The 18,546-nt window shown below is 42.1% G+C and overlaps 1 protein-coding gene across 3 annotated transcripts; it reads left to right on the top strand.

Moving 5' to 3' along the window:
* Nucleotides 1-416: 416 nt before the first annotated feature.
* On the top strand, nucleotides 417-18,522 carry smap2 (small ArfGAP2). 3 transcript variants are annotated; one of them, XM_076878961.1, is made up of 9 exons: nucleotides 417-869; nucleotides 11,833-11,966; nucleotides 13,133-13,297; nucleotides 13,449-13,508; nucleotides 14,227-14,284; nucleotides 14,520-14,677; nucleotides 14,771-14,951; nucleotides 15,053-15,492; nucleotides 15,571-18,522. In XM_076878961.1, exons 1-9 carry the CDS (start codon nucleotides 764-766, stop codon nucleotides 15,694-15,696), a joined length of 1,428 nt encoding a protein of 475 aa, XP_076735076.1. In that variant the 5' UTR covers nucleotides 417-763; the 3' UTR covers nucleotides 15,697-18,522. The 3 variants fall into 3 exon arrangements, with proteins under 3 accessions (XP_076735076.1, XP_076735075.1, XP_076735078.1); XM_076878960.1 differs by having other exon boundaries at nucleotides 418-869; nucleotides 15,050-15,492; XM_076878963.1 differs by lacking the exons at nucleotides 417-869; nucleotides 11,833-11,966 and adding an exon at nucleotides 11,975-13,011 and having other exon boundaries at nucleotides 15,050-15,492.
* The last annotated feature ends 24 nt before the right edge of the window (nucleotides 18,523-18,546 follow it).

Raw genomic sequence — 18,546 nt, 5'->3', positions numbered from 1 at the left:
TATAACACCAGATAATACACTTTATTTTGAAAGAAACCCATTTTTTCCTACAGTTTTAGGGGTGTGTTTGACGCCGTTTTTGTTCAGCTGCTTATCTTACCGCCCTCTGGCGTCTTGGAGGGGAACCGAGGACCGCAAATTCTTGGTCTCAACAAAATCTTCCCATAATTGACCACACGATGGCGATATGGGCAATATATTGATAAATTGGGAGTTTTAAAAGCCTGCTTTATAAAATTGTAAGATTCCTTGACAAATAATTTGAAACCTATAGTCGTTAAAAAAGTTTTTTCTCAATAAGTGTAGTGATTACTCTTGCTCATAACATAACTTTTAACTCTACAGATATTGTCCGTGTGTGAAAGAGAGAGAAAGTGAGGTAGAGGGAGAGGGAGAGAGAGGGAGAGAGAAAGACGGAGGAAGGGGGTTCACACACACAGAGAGAATATAGTAGTGATAGGTAACAGATGTGCTTCAAAGTCAGCATCACATTTTAAATCTCAGACATCACATGGCATCCTCTTCGTCCTGATTGGGGGTATTTTCACCTCGAATAAGCCGCATGCTGGTTGGTTGAAAGGCAATCATCCCATCGTCGTGAAGCAAACTCTGCGCTCCACGGCGAGGAAGAGGAAGAAGAGGGACGGCGGAGCAGATCGCCCGTGCTCACACTTTCCTTTTTTTTTTTTTTGTTAAGGGCTCGTTTGGCAATAGCCGGCACAGACCGCAGGAACTGTTGTGTTGGTGGTGGTGGTGGAGGAGGATGATGACGGGCAAATCTGTGAAAGACGTTGACAGATACCAGGCTGTCCTCAACTCTTTACTGGCGCTGGAGGAGAACAAATACTGCGCTGACTGTGAATCGAAAGGTAGGTGATTTCCATCAGGGTCATGTTTCCCCGGGTTTTGTGCCCGAGGCGCGCGCCCGGCGCTTGAATCGACCCTCTTTGATCGTTTACTACGCTGGAAAAAAAAATGCTGCACTGCATTCATCATCCCTCGGCCAATTGCATTGTACTATGGTGCAAAGACGTGGAGCCACATCCTTACACGGCTGGAGCATGGCATGCAGTTACATCATGCCAAGCTACCTCAAGTAATAGGATCCAAAAAGGTTTTAAAGGGTGAGAACTGCGTGGCGGGATGAAGTGAGAAAATGCGCTCATTAGTGAAAATGACTCCAGCTATCGCCGCTCAGAGATGGAGTTGAAGGCACCTGTGCTGACTTTGAGTCACCCTGAACACACTGTTCTTGCAGACTGGGAGCAGGCAGTGAAACCCAACTCTTAACAAAGAGGCACTGCAATGTTCTTACAACACTGAGCTGCAATTCTCAGTGATTACCTATATAGCAAGGAGACTTATTGAGTTGCTTGATTGTAGTGGAGCCAGGCTGTCTTTTTATACACTGAATCACCATAATCAGACTGTCAGGTGTTCTGTGTGTTCATTTGTGTGTTGCCTCAAGGAGGCCTTGAACCTTTATTTTTGCCATAGGGGTGGGTAAACACTGGTGTTTTGGTCGCAAATACACTCAGTCAGAGTCTTGAGTCAACAAACAGACTATTCAAAGGTTGCTCTTTATTTGGTTTTCGGATGAGCCATCAACAAGTTGATGAGGCCGTGGGGCTGTTTCCTTATGTTAGTTAAAGAGCTCTTGCATATTTTTCTGGAAAAGGAATGTTTTTGTTTACATGCATGTTGTGTGGGCCTTGTGGGTGGATTCTGTAGAGCATACAGCCGGTGTTGGGCTTATCGAGATCAACATCACTGACTCTAAATGTTTGAAAGGAAGCGCTGTGTGTACACAAATCACTGTAACGCAGGAGGACACCCTTGGTAAATACAAACTTTGAGAATGATATGTGTAGACAGATCCCAGTTTAAAATGGGAGTATTCACTATATATGCGAAAGTTACTGACCACTTGGCAAACATTAAAGGCAACCATCAGAAGATGGGCACACTGGGGTCATAAAGGGATGGACATGCTCAGGAACAGCACTCTAGTAGGCTGTGGTGATTTAAACGATGCTTAGTTGGTATGAAAATATTCCCCACGCAGGATGGATCCATGCTTTCATGTTGTTTCTAGCAAACTCTGACCCTAACATCCAAATATTGCAGTAGAGATCTCGATTCATCAGACTGGGCAACATTTTTACGTCTTCTGTTGTCCATGTGTGGTGAGCTTGTATGAATTGTAGCCTCAGTTTCCTGTTCTCAGCTGACAGGATTTACACCCAGTATGATCTTCTGTGGTTTGAAGTACATTTGCTTCAAAGTTTGTTGTGCCTTCAGAGATGCTGTTCTGTATACCTTGGTTGTAACGAGTGATTCTTTGTGTTTCAACATTAAATCTGTCTGGCCATTCTCCTCAAACCTCCAACATCAACAAGGTATTTTCAGGCAGAGAATTTATGGTCAATCTTCTGTTTACAAGGGGCAACCAATCAGATTTGGCTTGTCTCAGACATAGGAAGATCTAAATGAAGATAAATAAGGATTATTCTGAACTCTGATTCATGCAAAGCTACTTTAGCAGAGTCCAAGACTAAAAACACAGACTTAGTAGTGAGCATATTAGTATCCTTTTTTTTATAATAATACCGAATTCTATGCAAAGTTTTGCCTTAATAAAAAAATCTAACATCTATAGGCTAAACTGTATAGTCAGCTAAGTCTATACAAGTTCAAGTGTGTAATTAAAGCTTTAGAAAAAATCAGTTCCAGCTGTCAAGTCAGTACAGCACATCATCTGTCCTGGGAGGATGTTAATACTGTATCTAATTTGTGATAGACATTTTTTTCCTTTTAAAACACATTTGTACATTACTTTAGTAAGATGACATGTGACCACAAGGTCTTAGTTGTATTTAAACTGAATAAGTCACCAGATCTATGAATACAACAACGCAGGGTTTTGTTAATGTTCCTATTGCCTTTGGGTGCTCTTTTAAACAAGATATTTAGAAGTGATGCTGTTCGCCTTCAGGCAAACACACTCGTGACTGCTCAGTGGACAGTTTGAAAACAGCACAGTATGATTGGGCTCCTGCAGCTTATTTACATACTGTTTGAAGGCTCGGACGCAGACTTCAGAAGCACAGAGAATAAATGATATCTTAGAAGATTATATTTGCATATGTGATGCTAATACGATGCTAATTTTATGACTTTTTACTCCCAAATCAGGCACATGTGGAGAGAGAAAGGGTATTTAAGTTAGCTACACAAGTTTGATTACTACTACGTTTCTCCTTCTTCTTGCATATTAAAATCATGGTCACAAAGGCTCTCTTGGTGTGAACTCTTTAGATTTTCAATGTAAGAGCTCGACATCCCTGCCAACCACACCCACACACACGAACAAAAACATGTTTTCTGTCAAGATTTCACACATTACAAAATCTTTGTACAATTTGCTAAAAGGGTGTCCACACAGGAAGGCTCTTGCAGCAATGTGACGAGCAGTGACCGTGGGATGACAGTAAAAATTTGAATTGTGGTCACAACAGGAAAAATAACCACTGGCGAGTAAGGGAATTAACCACCAATGGGTTTAAAGAAAATGACTGACATGTGACTGTGTGATTCATGAGTACACCCTGGACAGGTTGCCAGATCTTATTATTTTTGATTTTTAAAATATAATGTTTTGTTCCAAAATAAATTTTTTTCCAGTAAATATGAATACAGTTTTAAAGAACAGCAAATATTATTTTGTTATAAAAAGCTTTTATTTTGAAAGGTTACAAAGTCCTGGCTGACTCTGTGATCTGAGCTGATGCTCAGAGAGTGTTTTTTTACCTCTTTGCTGAGTAGTGCATTTCTCAAAACTGTAAGTACAGATTCCAGACTACACACTCGAGTCGTGCACAGCCGCACAAGTGCACACCTCAAGCACATTAGTGCCCTCCCCTGCCCTCTCTCTCTTATCAGGTTTTCTTTTTTCTTTTTGGCCATATGGCTCATAATGGGGTTTGGTCTAATCTTGTTTGCACCTGATTGCCGTTGCACGTTCATCACCTACCTCTCTCCCTCCCTCCCTCCCTCTCTCAGGATGATCAGAGAGGAAGTGGTGTGGTGTATGGAGCCAAGAACGTGTTTATTCCAGCGAATGCAAACACACAACAGCAGCACTCTCAGACATTCCCCTGTCTATTATATACTGCGCCGCTTAACAATATCTCTTTCTCCGACTGTAGATTACTGCCTGTGCGCCGCAAACTTCCTGTCTCTGTCTGTTTCTCTGGGCTGAATGACTTTGTGTGCTATTTGTTTATTTATTTCTACCACTTCCTCATAAAGTCACACCCCTCCAGTAAATCCTTAATACTGCCAGGAAATAATAAAGAGACAGGGGGAGAGGCAGAGGGTTAGGCAGGGTGCATAATGTAGTCAACACTTCAACCTCTGGCTTCAGTCTCAAGGGGCTGTGTACATGTGCGTGCATGTGTGTGCATGTGTGTTTGAATGAGCATAAAAGCATGTCTCCCTTATTGTCTCTATTGTACTTGTGTTTACTCATGCTGGGCCCTGGTTGCTGTGGTGATATCACCTGATGATGCCAGGCTGTCTACCTCTACCATGAGCTCTCAGTCCCCTCCTCCCCTCGGACCCTTTTTAATCTCATCCAATGAGAAGTCAGCAGAGATTTCCATTCAGAGAAGAAGGTTATTGGACGTGTGTGTCGGTGTGTGTTTGTTTGCGCGTGTGTCCTTGGCTGGCACAAAGTACAGAGCCTCAGTACCAGAGAGAGGGTGGCACCGTGCTACATTGCTGTGCGCACAACTCTCTAATACACAGCGATGGCCAGATTAAGCTGCAAAGGGCTTTGGGACAAATAAGCTGCTGGGTCCCTTTTTAACAACCCTGATCCTGCTTTTACACCTGCAAATCGTATCACTGCGCAGGAGGACACACGCGTCTCGTGCTAGTGACAGCGTGACAGGATGTAAACATTAAGGGAGTCCTTCCTCAGCTGAGCTGTAATGTTGTCAGCTGCATGCTTCCTTACCAAGAAAAGGACTCATACCAGAAACTGCTCACCGTAGTGTTTTGGAGTAAATGGGTCACGATTTCTGGAAAAAGATGCTACTGTTGAGTTAGTAAGCAGTTTTTAACCATGTATTTCCATTATAATGAAAAGAAGGCACAGCTAACATCACCAAAACTAGTTAACTTTATTAACACAGAATATCAAAACAGAGGAAAAACCCATACATTTGCTTTTGGTGTGAACTATCCCTTTAAGAATGCTGAATATGTAAGCGCCAGCTTAGCAATCGCTAAGCAATAGTGGGAAGGAAAAAGTGTCGTTTTAGCAGGAAGAAACCTCCGGCACAACCAGGCTCAAGGAGCTGCAGCCATCTGCCATGACTGGCTGGGGGTGAGAGGATGGAGACACAGGACAAAAGATACACTGTGGAGGAGAGCCAGAGATTAATGATTAAATGCAAAGTGGTGTATAAACACAGAACGAGTGAAAAGAAAATCAGTCTGAGGCTGAGCTGGGCTCTTAGAGAGTTCTTGTACATTGAAACTTTGGCCATTTTTAACATGAGCACTGACCACTGTAACAATTTATAGGATAAAACATAAAGATATTGCCCCTCCGTAAGACTATCCTAAACACGACTTTTCTCGTGGCCCCTGAGTTGCCCGTTTGGACTGATTGGTGATTCAGCCTTATACAACCATGTAGGAAAAACACACAGAAGTATAATAAGGTCACACGTCAGTCTGCTGGGGTTTTTTATCTGTGAATTGGCCGCACAGGAAGCAGACAAAATGTCAGGAGCAGCTTAAAGAGAGCAGTTATTAAAAACCTAAAAATCATATAGCTGTGAGCTCCTCAAAGGTAAGTTATGTCACGTGAATTGTGCTGTTACTGTTTCACCGGGTGATAAATTGGTTCTAAGGATGCGTTTTAGTTCTATAGATAGTGGTTATCTTAGTGTAGGGGATTGCTCTAATAGCTAAGCAAATAACACAGATGACTACTCAGCACAATAACCTTATAACATTTCAGGGGATAAAAACAATATGTGGGCAATAAGATTAAAAAAGACATAAAAGCAGGACTAAAAATTTGGACTACCTTACTCATCTTTTTATATGTAACACTGTTCGACCTCAATTACTCACCTGCAGGATCACAGTCATGATGTTTGCATGGTAACACAGATGGTGGGTGTGCCTTTTGTAAATTATCAATAGGTTCCATCTGCTTGGTTCAGATTGGGTCACTGGGTGGCTCCAGGGTATCTGGATTGGTTTAGATGCTAATGGGCTAGAGAGTAAGGGACAAAGGGGTGTATGCATGAGTGTGTGTTTTGTGTGGCGGCGGAGCAGGGCATGGGATCCGCTGATGGCTGAGATGCTCCGTGGGATTAACTGGGTACATGCAGAGAGCACCATTTATCCTTGTGGGATGTAGGCTAATGGACCATATGTACCTGCTCATGAACAAGTGTGTATGTGTGTGAGAGTCGGTGGACCAGTGTATTTGTGTAACGTGTGCACCTGTGTGTTTGTAACTGTAAGGATTCAGACAGGGTTTTAAACAGAGATGTGTTTAAGATGAGAAGTTAATGACTAAGTCGCCAGAAATGGTATGGAAAAGCATTCAAATACGTGTGTGTAAATGACAGCGAAGTTCATTACAGATCTCTGTGTGCGCTCTCTGCTCGTCATACCCCCGTTACACCCCAGCAGGACGTCTAAAGTCCACCATTTGATGACTATAAAAATCCCCTCCTGCTTGTCTCTGTTTTTGGCTGTCGCTGTGGCTCTGCCTTCTCCACCCCTAATGTGCTTCAGCCTGCGTGTTTCACAACCATGACCACAGCCATTTTTTTTATTTAATTATTTATTTAGTTTTGCCAGGGTGATTCATCAGTTGTCTCTGCTTTTGGATGCTTTTCCGTGTAAAAACTGAGAAAGGGACTTATTAGTCAGACCTGGAGAATTTAATTAGACCTTTAAATGATGTTGGCATTTGCTCTTTTGATCACATCAAGAAAAGAGGACATGTATTCACTGCTGCTGGTGAACGGTGGAGCAGTCTACACTCACTGTGATGCCAGCCACAAAGAAAAAGTGATTCATAGGGATCGTTGGTTCAATCTTTTCTTCCCTTTTTAGACGTCTCCTCCACCTACTTCCTTGTATATCTGTTCAAAGCACCTGTAGGTGTGCAGTGCTGCCGGACAGACGCACTGCATATGGGTTCTTACTCAAGCATAGCATTGATTGGAACAAGAGAAGGCTGCTTCTCTGTGGTGTGCAGGTGTGATCTGCCTTAAATGTAGCCTTCATCTGTGTGCTCTTTCTGCTCCCCCGGCTCACCGGATCAGCGCACTCGGGTGCACACCTGAGGACCATGACTCCAAACATTCATAATACCCAGCTGGAAGCAGATTAAATCTTCGCATGAGGGGAGAAAAATAACAGGCAGTGTATGGAAAAAGGACTCTGAAGCCATGCTAGCAGCTCAGTTGAACTGTATAACAGCGCTTTTAGCTAAGTGCTAACGTCAAGATGCTAACAGTGACGGTGCTGATTTTTACTGGGTATGTTTATCGGTTTAGCATGTAAAGGCTGATTTGGACTTTTGTGGTGAATCTTTGTAGAGCCTATGACCTACATACAGTGGCTTGCAAACGTATTCGGCCCCCTTGAACTTTTCCACATTTTGTCACATTACAGCCACAAACATGAATCAGTTTTATCGGAATTCCACATGAAAGACCAACACAAAGTGGTGTACACGTGAGAAGTGGAACAAAAATCATACATGATTCCAAACATTTTTTACAAATAAATAACTGAAAAGTGGGGTGTGCGTGATTATTCAGCCCCCTGAGTCAATACCTTGTAGAACCACCTTTTGCTGCAATTACAGCTGCCAGTCTTTTAGGGTATGTCACTACCAGCTTTGCACATCTAGAGACTGAAATCCTTGCCCATTCTTCTTTGCAAAAGGCCAACTTTGTGCGGTGCATGACTAATAGTTGCCCTATGGACAGATTCCCCCACCTGAGCTGTAGATCTCTGCAGCTCGTCCAGAGTCACCATGGGCCTCTTGGCTGCATTTCTGATTAGCGCTCTCCTTGTTCGGCCTGTGAGTTTAGGTGGACGGCCTTGTCTTGGTAGGTTTACAGTTGTGCCATACTCCTTTCATTTCTGAATGATGGCTTGAACAGTGCTCCGTGGGACATTCAAGGCTTGGGAAATCTTTCTGTAGCCTAAGCCTGCTTCAAATTTCTCAATAACTTTATCCCTGACCTGTCTGGTGTCTAGATCCAATCAAGAATCTGTGGCAAGATCTGAAAACTGCTGTTCACAAACGCTGTCCATCTAATCTGACTGAGCTGGAGCTGTTTTGCAAAGAAGAATGGGCAAGGATTTCAGTCTCTAGATGTGCAAAGCTGGTAGAGACAGACCCTAAAAGACTGGCAGCTGTAATTGCAGCAAAAGGTGGTTCTACAAAGTATTGACTCAGAGGGCTGAGTAATTACGCACACCCCACTTTGCAGTTATTTATTTGTAAAAAATGTTTGGAATCATGTATGATTTTCGTTCCACTTCTCACGTGTACACCACTTTGTGTTGGTCTTTCACGTGGAATTCCAATAAAATTGATTCATGTTTGTGGCTGTAATGTGACAAAATGTGGAAAAGTTCAAGGGGGCCGAATACTTTTGCAAGCCACTGTAAGTGGCCAACACTGTTACTAGTATTCATGCTTGTGCATGGTGCATTATGTGTTATTAATTATTTTAAATGCTGTACCAGCCATGACAGAAACATATTTCTCCGTTCCCTCATGTCCACTCCAGTAGTTTGTTACGACGTTTGTTACATCTTAGGGTTTCAGAGGGGTGTGCGTTTTTGAGTTGTGTTACAGTGTAACACAGAAGTAAGCGAGGACAAGTGTTCCCTAATTGACAATAAATAGAAATTACAGCTGAATTTTAGTGTAATTCCGTTAATCAAGAAAGAAAAGGTGTGAGGTTGTTCACTGTCAATTACTAGTGGACATGCATGCTCCAGTCACATAGGTGGCTGGCTACCTCCCTTAAGCAGGGGTTGGGAATTAATTTTCCCAAGGGGCGACATGAGAAACTGGGACTGTTGTAAAGGGCCACACCAATAAACTTCTTCTTTTGGCTGCTCAAAGTGGGTTCTGTTTACTAAGGACCCACCAACTTTGAGTTACTTGAACAGAATATTGTCATTTTACACATTATGACTTCCTGATCAAACCTGACTAATTTATCAATGTTTACATTGCATATCATCCAGGTAAGTAAATCCCCAAAAGTTGATTCTGTTCATCTGGACGTAGCGTTTTCAGCGGGAGAAACGTTTGGTCACTCATCCAAGTGACTTCTTCAGTCTCAGCTGACTGCAGGTTTCCCCAATCTTATAAACCGTACATTTGCAAAATCACTGAAACCAGCCCACTGAAGGAACAATGGGCTGGGAGGGCACCTTCATCATAATTATGCAAATTCTCATGACCATTGATCAACAACCACTGATCAAAGCTCATTGATCAAAGACAATTGATCCATGGCCGTGAGTACCATTCACAGAGTTGGGGAATGGCTGGAATCACAGCATTGTAAGATGGCGAAAGATGTAACCTTAGGCCCCCTCCTCGATTCAGAGATGGTCTTTCCCTTTTCGTATGACTCTGCGCTCACACCAGCGTTCCTCCCTGTCCAGGATGTGTACATCCTTATCATTGAAAGAGTGTCCACTGGCCTGTAGGTGTCTATAAGATTGGGGAAACCTGCAGTCAGCTGAGACTGAAGAAGTCACTTGGATGAGTGATGAAACGTTTCTCCCACTGAAAACGCTACGTCCAGATGACAGAATCAACTTTTGGGGATTTACATTGCATAGTTTGTCTACCAGACGGCACTCTACAGCTTCCCTGCTGGCAACATAACAACCAAACAACCATCCGAGGAGAGTCAGACAAACGAGGCCAAATGAGTAAACAAAGAGTTACACGTAACAGATGTTAGGGAAATCTATGTTTTGTGTGTCTAAAGGGACAAAATACAAACGTATAGTGGTTGGGCTCTGCCTGTTAAAGCAAAGTTAAGCTATTGTAACGCATGCCATAATTTCGAAGACATTTCAGCTAAAAGCACAGACATCAGCCTCATAATGATGACTGAGAAGAGGTCAGGTCAGCTATGATTCATCTTCTGAACATCAGGAGCACCTAAACTATGTTTCATGACAGCTGATCTAATTGTTATTATAGACTCGCCTATTTTTTTGTAGAGACATCAGTCAAAACTGTGCATTGCTATAAAAAAAAAAAAGGAGAAACTTTTCAATATGCAAATGGAAAAAGCATTCCCACAAATCGCAGAAAACATGAGGGCAGAAAATAAACAGAAAGGAAGAAATGGAACTGGTGTGAAAGAGATATAAGCAGACAAAGGAGAACATGAGGGAGGCAGCCGTAGTGAGAAAGATAAGAAATGGCGGCTAGAGCACAGAGGGAGCATTAGAATAAGAGATGAGAAGGACAAACTAATTCCAGTGTTCAGGGACTTCAACACTATTGACAGCGTCTCTGTCTTTCTCTGTGTCTGTGTCGGCGTGTACAGTGGCTAAGCAGGCTTTGCAGAGTAATTCTACTATTATTAGCCAGTAGACAGCTAATGCTGCAGCTAGACAGTGAGGAAGACCAGTGCACATGGTGTTTTTTGCATTTGTGATTCGCAGTTTAAAAAGATGGAGAAAACTGAAAACTAACTCTTAATAGTGCAAACAGAATTCTAGTAGGATTCAAGAAGGAGCCTATTCATTGCAGTGTTTTTCTCAGAGGAAAAGAGGAAGGCGCTGCATGTTTTTCCCTTCTCAAACTCGACTTCCCCTTTCATTTGCATAGAATGGCCTTTTCTTAAGCTCTGCACAATGCCTTTATCTGCCAGAAGAGGAGAAATCCAAATCGAAAAGCTGCTCTTCCCCCTAGTGGCGTGAAGGCCACAGTGCACGGACCTGTGGCAGCAGGGTTGCAGGGACTCACAGCAGAGATGGTTTGGAGAAGTGGAGGCAGAGAGTCGCAGAAAGAGATGGAGGCAAGGAAAGAGGAGGAGGGAGATATGGTAAAGATGTAAGAACAGCACAAATATTATCTTTGAAGCTGAGTGCAGTCCCCAAAGAGGATGGTTGCATATCTTGAGCAAAAATAAATAAATAACGATCTCATCTATGATGTTTTTATTTCTTTTATGTTCTGAATATAGAAGAAAGATTTGCAAGCATGCTTTTAAGCTAAAACATATGCAGCATAAGCAATAAACAGGTCTCCACAAAATCTGAGTGGATCCATACGTTTGGCTCAGATCACAGTGCTCCCACACACACAGGCTCTTGATCAAATGAGTAATCATCCCTGCAGGTATCCAGGCCCTGAGTGTGTGTGATTGCTTGTGTGTGTGAGGTGCGTGTTTGTGGGACTTTGTACTCCTCCTCTCGCCTCTCAGTTATGTAGGCTAACTCTCGTATTGGATCCTGTTATGTGTTAGGCCACCGCATGACTTACACAGGATTAGATGTGCTCCCTGCTGAGTTCAGACTCATAATTGAGGTTTCAGACTTGTCTCTTTATAATTGGTCTAAAATTAATTGTTTTTTTCCCTCATGTTTCTCTAGTCTACTCACTTAGCCCTCTTTCTTGTTTAACCTAAATCTCTTTTATACGTTTAGCTTGGCTTATCACCACCTCCTTGCATCGCTCCTCTGCGAAGACTCTCTCCTCTCCTCTAAATTTCATTCCCCCCGTTGCTCTTCCAGGTCCACGATGGGCATCCTGGAATTTGGGCATCTTCATCTGTATCCGCTGTGCTGGTATCCATCGAAACCTGGGGGTTCACATCTCCAAGGTCAAGTCTGTCAACCTGGATCAGTGGACGCAGGAGCAAGTCCAGGTCAGTGGTCTTCACTATGAAAGTTTCATAACCACTAAAAAACCCAAAAGCTTTTAAATATTGGGTTAAATATTTTGAACTGTCCCTGATTATTAAACGCTATAAATGTTGGCTTTCTTATTTGTTTTTTGGTTGTCTGTTTGTTTTTCAAGTTTCTCTAATTAGCTTAACTGACACTAGCCTGGCTCAAATTTCCTTGTATGGTCATTTCAGACTAGAAGGTGGCTTACAAGGCATGGGTTCTGTTTGTGGAAGCCAAGTGAGGGGCATCCAATCAGAAGAAGGTTGTCTATTAAGGAGTGGCACATTAAAGAGACAGCTTATTTCAGATAGAGGATAAACTAAGGGGATGTATTATGACCCAGTAAAACATGTGTAATGGGGGGCGGGGCGGGGGGCGGTATACTGTGGATATAATCCAAATCACAATCAATCAATTAGCTTAGCATAAGATCGAGAAAAACCACTACTGTTCACTTTTAAACTGGTTACTTAAAAGTTGAAGTAAATAAGATTATTGTGTTAATCAGTGAGTTTGTTTTAAAATGGTCAGACATGTTTGGCTGACTCTGTTTTGAGTCTTTATGGTAAAGCAACACAAATGAAATGTGCTGGTTATATCTTTAGATTTTTAAGTTAAATTTTAAAATAGGTGGTATTGTTCATTGCATAAGACTGTTAACAAGAAAACACCTGTTTTCCCAAAATTCTAAGCTGTTGCTTCTTTTGTGAAAATCTTTCAGAAAGTAAAACCTTTAAATAAAATAGATTTCCATGCAATATAGAGATGGATAGAAAATAAACAACAATATAATTTTTTGTAATTTAGTAATTTTATTCTATGTATATATGCTTATTTTATCTGGTAGTTGGTATTTTCACATACAGTATAACTGACGATTTTCCACCTCCGAGTAGCCTCTTTCTCTTTAGTATGCAGCTCATCTCGTCTGGTCTGATAGACAAGACAGTCAGCGTGATGCTTCTCAGTGTGAGGGGATTTCTTTGGTCAGCACTTTTTCTTTAGTTCTCTACAGCTCTCACTGTAAGAATCCTGCTTTTTCATATAACCGCACTTTAACAAGGACACCTTGGATATTGCATTTGAACATTACTAGATTTCTTTGCAATGTGTCAGTTTTTTTGTTCTCCGTTGGTATCCCCAGTGTGTTCAAGAGATGGGAAATGCCAAGGCCAAACGGCTCTACGAGGCTTTTTTACCCGAGTGCTTCCAGCGTCCCGAGACAGACCAGGCTGCCGAGATCTTTATTAGGGACAAATACGAAAAGAAGAAATACATGGATAAAGTCATTGACATCCAGATGCTCAGGGTGAGTCCACACAAACAGATCCACGTGTTTGTTCTTGTGTCTCCAGCAGAATCTGCAGAACAGGTTTGGAGAGTGAATTTCTCTTACTTTCCTGCTACCCTCGACCAACCTTGAGTGTCGTCAAACAAAACCACTTCTTTTCTTTGTGCAGAAAGAAAAGAGTTGTGACAACATCCCAAAGGAGCCAGTTGTATTTGAGAAGATGAAATTGGTAGGTGCATCATTCCATGTTCATATCATAGACCAGAGATTCCATTCTGGCCTTTGTTATCTTGGTTTTGTTTATTATATTGTTAAGTTGCTAAATTGATTTAAAAAAAAATCAAGAGGCAACCAAAGTCTAATGCAGTAGTAGTCAATCGTCGCAACCACACTCCCTGTCTTCAAGCCTGAACAACATTTTTAAAAAAAGGTCCAAAGCTAACCCCCAACCGGTTGCCAGAGATGGTTGCCCCTCCCTGAGCCTGGTTCTACCAGAGGTTTCTTCCTGTTAAAAGGGAGTTTTTCCTTCACACTGTCGCCAGGTGCTTGGTTGGCACCGATAGGAGGTTGTCTGATTTTTGGGGTTTTCTCTGTATTTTTGTAAACTCTGTACCTTACAAAACAAAACAACTTGAGTCAACTGTTGTGATTTGATGCTATATAAATAAAATTGAATTGAAGTGATATAAACATTTTAGCATCTGGACAGATGATGCATATTGTAGAACATTCTTGTTGAACTTAATTATCAAATACAGGTCATCCCTGTATTTGAAAAGGCGTCAACAAAAGGCAGAGAAAAGCTGGTAACTTTTATTGTGGTGACTTGAATGGAACAGTCATTTTATACCACTAGTGAGTGTGAAGAGTAAAAGAATCGGCAGACAGACTCATTCGCCAGTGCAGAATTGTTGCATTAATTACACTGATTTTCTCTGTTGTGACAGAAAAAGGACGTCAGCCCAAAGACAGATTCCCAGTCTGTCACAGACCTGCTTGGACTAGGTATTCTGCCTTATGCACCTGCACGCATGCGCTTACACTAACACAGAGTCCAAAATATTAGCACACCAGGAAACTGCTGTCTTAATATAGAACTGCTTTATGTTGCAAGTCTGCACCTAAAAAGCAAATAAACATGCCAGGCATCTATTTTAGGACAGAAAGCTGAATCTTAATTAGATGAGCTGCTTTGAACGTGGATACCTGAAACGGTTGTTATCATCATTACCTCTATTAGATGCCCCAGCTCCAAGCCCTGTGGTGTCTAATGGTGGAGGATGTGTTCCAGACAGTAATGAGAGCCCAGTGGTGTCTAACGCAGCCCTTGCACACTCTGCCCTGGATCTCTTCAGCTCCCTTGCAGCCCCCTCCCCTGCTTCCTCTACAAAAAGCACGGTAGTAGACAACACACTGTACATGCTATAAGCTGCTGAGTTTTTATTTGCGTACATTCAGACAGACTTTCATCTTTGCCTTGTGTCTGTCCAGTCTGTTTCCAGCACCATGCCTCAGAGCAGAGTGACTGCCTCAGTGCCTGAGAATCTGAGCTTGTTCTTAGACGCAGCACCCAAAGCAGAGGAGGGCACTGTCAAGAAACTATCCAAGGACTCCATTCTTTCCCTGTACGCCTCCACTCCCTCGGTACATGCCAGCAGTATGGCTGCACATGGTAAGAGTTTATAAGATTTCTGTCAGATGTGGTCCAGATCTGGATGTTGACACGGTGATAGTCTGCTCATCGTTATTGGTGTCTGTGATTGCTCTCAGCAGGCTTGTACATGAACCAAATGGGATATCCAACACACCCGTATGGTCCATACCATTCTTTAGCCCAGGCGGGGGGAATGGGAGGCACTATGATGACATCACAGATGGCCATGATGGGGCAGCAACAGAGCGGGGTGATGGCAGTGCCACAAAACAGCATGATTGGAATTCAGCAGAACTGCATGATGGGGCAGCAGAATGGCTTAATGGGCGCTCAGGGTGTCACGGCTCAGCCTAGCGGCGTTGTGCCGTCGCGCTACATGACAGGAATGATGGGACAGCAGCAAACTGGAATGATGGTACAGCAGCAGAACAGCATTATAGGACAGCAACAAAGTGGGATGATGGGGCAGCAGCAGCAGGTTGGGGGTTTGCCCGCATTACCCCAGCAGCAGACTTATGGAGTCCAGCAAGCCCAGCAGCTACAGTGGAACATCAGTCAGGTGTGTGTTTGTTTTTTGGGGTTTTGAAAGTTGTGAGAGGAGTGGATCCGTTGCTAAAGTTCATTTTGTGCCCTTCAGATGACTCAGCACATGGCCGGCATGAATCTTTACAACACCAGCGGTATGATGGGATACAGTGGTCAACAAATGGGAGGTTCAGCAGCTCCAAGTTCGGCACACATGACAGCGCACGTGTGGAAATGAGCTTGTCTATCTGAGATTCGATGGAGCGCCAACGACCCACAAAAGGAGAAGAGAAACGACGTGGATCAGACTCTCCATTAAACATTTTCTGATGCAAGGGAGGAGGAGGAGGAGACTGAGGTGGAGAAGAAGAAGAAGGTTTGAGAAACCACTACTACCTCTCTCTCTCCTCTCTGGCCGCGCTTCCTCTTGCCGTCTCATGCATAGCCATGTTCTGCAGATTTCCATGTTTGCCTTCAGGACCTTTTCATATGACGACTACGACAAGGCGGTTCTGAGGCCACTGGTTAGGACTCCAGAGCTTTCTTTCTGCCCAGCCTTTATGAGAGAGAGCTTGTGTGCAGAAACATTATGAGGGTATCAAGCAGCTGCAGAATTGCACTGTTTCATATTTAATCAGATGGCACTGGGGTTGGCATTGGGGTTAGCCTAGCTTTAAAAGCTCAAATAGACCGAGATATATAATCTGGCAACCTAAATAGGTGGCTCATACTTTACGCCCTACATTACCAGTATTTACCCAACTGATGGGGCGACATTTAGTGATGATATATACAGTGGCCCTGAGAGGTCAAACACACTGCTGCCTAATAAAACACCAGCAAAAATGAAAAATGGTGCAAAATCACACAAAAAATAATTGAAGTTCAATAAAACCCAATGGAAATGGAAAGAAAAACACTGGAGAAGCTAACAGAAAAAAACCAAACAAAACACAACAAAAATGTTTTTGGCTAACAGCTAACAGTAAACGGCTAACAGCAACCATGTACCTACAGTGTCCATTGTGTTTTGTCAGAATTTTTTTTTCTATGTCCGTTATGTTTTAATCAACTTCTGTGGTGCTTTGCAAAATGTTAATGTTTTGCTGGTGTTTTCTACAGTTGCAGTGCATGTGACCTCTCAGGGCCACCGTAGACATAGCTACATTTTAACAGCAGCCATATTTGCAAAGTGTAGCAGCTACAACTTTATTCAGCCAATTTCAAGTTCGAGATCTAGAGCTTTTCAAAAGTATATTTTCACATAAGTGAGATGAGCTGCTGCTAATTCACTTAATAATCATTAAAAAATATAAAAGCTAGGCTAGCCTAATAGTCCCTTCATGCTGCATGCAGAAGACAAATACGCATAACCATTTTTAGCCACATATATCTAGAAATTCTACTCATCTAACAATATTTAATTCAAGCAACAAATCCTACCTACACAGCCCGTAATATTGATGTCTTCATCTGAATATCTAGAGGGCTTCTTTTAGAATCTTTAATCTTCAAATGTCAAAAGTCCAAAACCATATTTTGGGAGACCAAAGATCAACACTAGCTTTACTGTAAGTGGACAGTATTCCTGTATGCTTTTTCCTGTTCAACCACTTAACTAGTGATTAATAGAAAAAAAAAACAGCAATTCAGCAGTCCAGCATCACTGTCTTCACTGTGCTGTTCTTTCACCAAGGGTAGGACACTTAAAAAAATAAAAAATAAAAAAAGAAGAAGAAAGAAATAATTTTGCATGCAGTGTCATCAGCGCCCGCACACCTCCAGTTAAGAATCTGCCTGGTGCATTAGTGGCCTCAAATAACGTTGAATGTCTGTAAATAGGAGGTGAACAGAGAAGTGGGAGTAGAAACGGAAAACTTCAAGGTGAAGGTCAGCCGGGTTTCAGATGTTTCCACTGAATTGCATGAAAAGAATGTGTATCTAGCTCTGATTGTATGTACTGTACTGTATGTTTGTTAAGATTTGCGAATGTGTCTCTCTGAATGTTTCTCCCTCTGACAAAGTCTTTGATAAAGACTGACAAAAAAACAATAAAAAAAAATGGGTAAAACATGTGCTCTGAATGTGATCTCGGTTGACTCGTTTGATCGCGCGCACTTGTGTTTCGATGTGTTTTTGTTTTTTATATATTCCTCGTCTAGAAACGTGCACCTTGTGTCTCTCGAACGTCTGTGCTCGATGGCATCCTGTGGGTTTCCAGTTTTGCTGTAACGGCCTCACCTTTACGTTGGGGGCAAACAGTGAGCTGTTGTTTTGTTTTTTTCTTTTTGAGAGGGGATGAGAGTATTCAACAAGCTGGCCAAACCACATCGTGAAGCATAAAGCGATTGTACATCCGCAATCTGTCACATCTGTTTTAGCTGATGCTTGTACGCTTCTCCCACACAAACCATCTCTGTGCCCCAATTTCTCTTAAAAGTGTTGCTAAATCTGCCTTTTCTGATGAATGCTTATGGAAATGCTGTGTTTCTGTTATTTTAATTTTATTTGACACTTGTGTTAAGCTGGTAAGATGCTGCTTTTAATGTGAGTGGCAGCAATATAGGAGGTGCCTATGTGCAGCATATAAGGACTTATTTCACAACAGTGTGACAGCAGCAGTCACCTTCTCCACTGAGAGCAACATTTATATAAGAGAGAGCACATCCAGCACAGCAACAGCAAATCTGTCAGTCAACAAAAGCTTCTGGAAAGGCAATGCAAGTCCACCTCTGTGGACGCTAAGGCCTCACCTGAGCTTTTCCATTTGTGATCAGGCTACTTTTTTTTTTTTGGTCCAATATTTTTTCAGTGAAATAAAAACGAATAAAGGAATGTAACTTTGTACGTACTTGTCGATCAAGATACTGTATATTTTAATTCTTTATCAGAATATCGCTGTATATTATGTTTCTTAAACAACATGTTCTGTATATTAGTTTTTCTTTTCCACATGCTTTGCCCCACTTTACACAATTTCAATAAAATTTAACAATGTATATGTGACATATGATAATTGTCCCCGTGAAAACATGCAAATAAATATTGTTTTCGTTAAATTTTATGTTGTTTTGTTTGTTGTGTTCAT

The sequence above is a fragment of the Maylandia zebra genome, linkage group LG22, assembly GCF_041146795.1.
Source record: "Maylandia zebra isolate NMK-2024a linkage group LG22, Mzebra_GT3a, whole genome shotgun sequence".
Lineage (NCBI taxonomy): Eukaryota > Metazoa > Chordata > Actinopteri > Cichliformes > Cichlidae > Maylandia > Maylandia zebra.
Note: the sequence above shows the minus strand (reverse complement) of the source record. Positions and strands in the feature narration are given on the sequence as shown.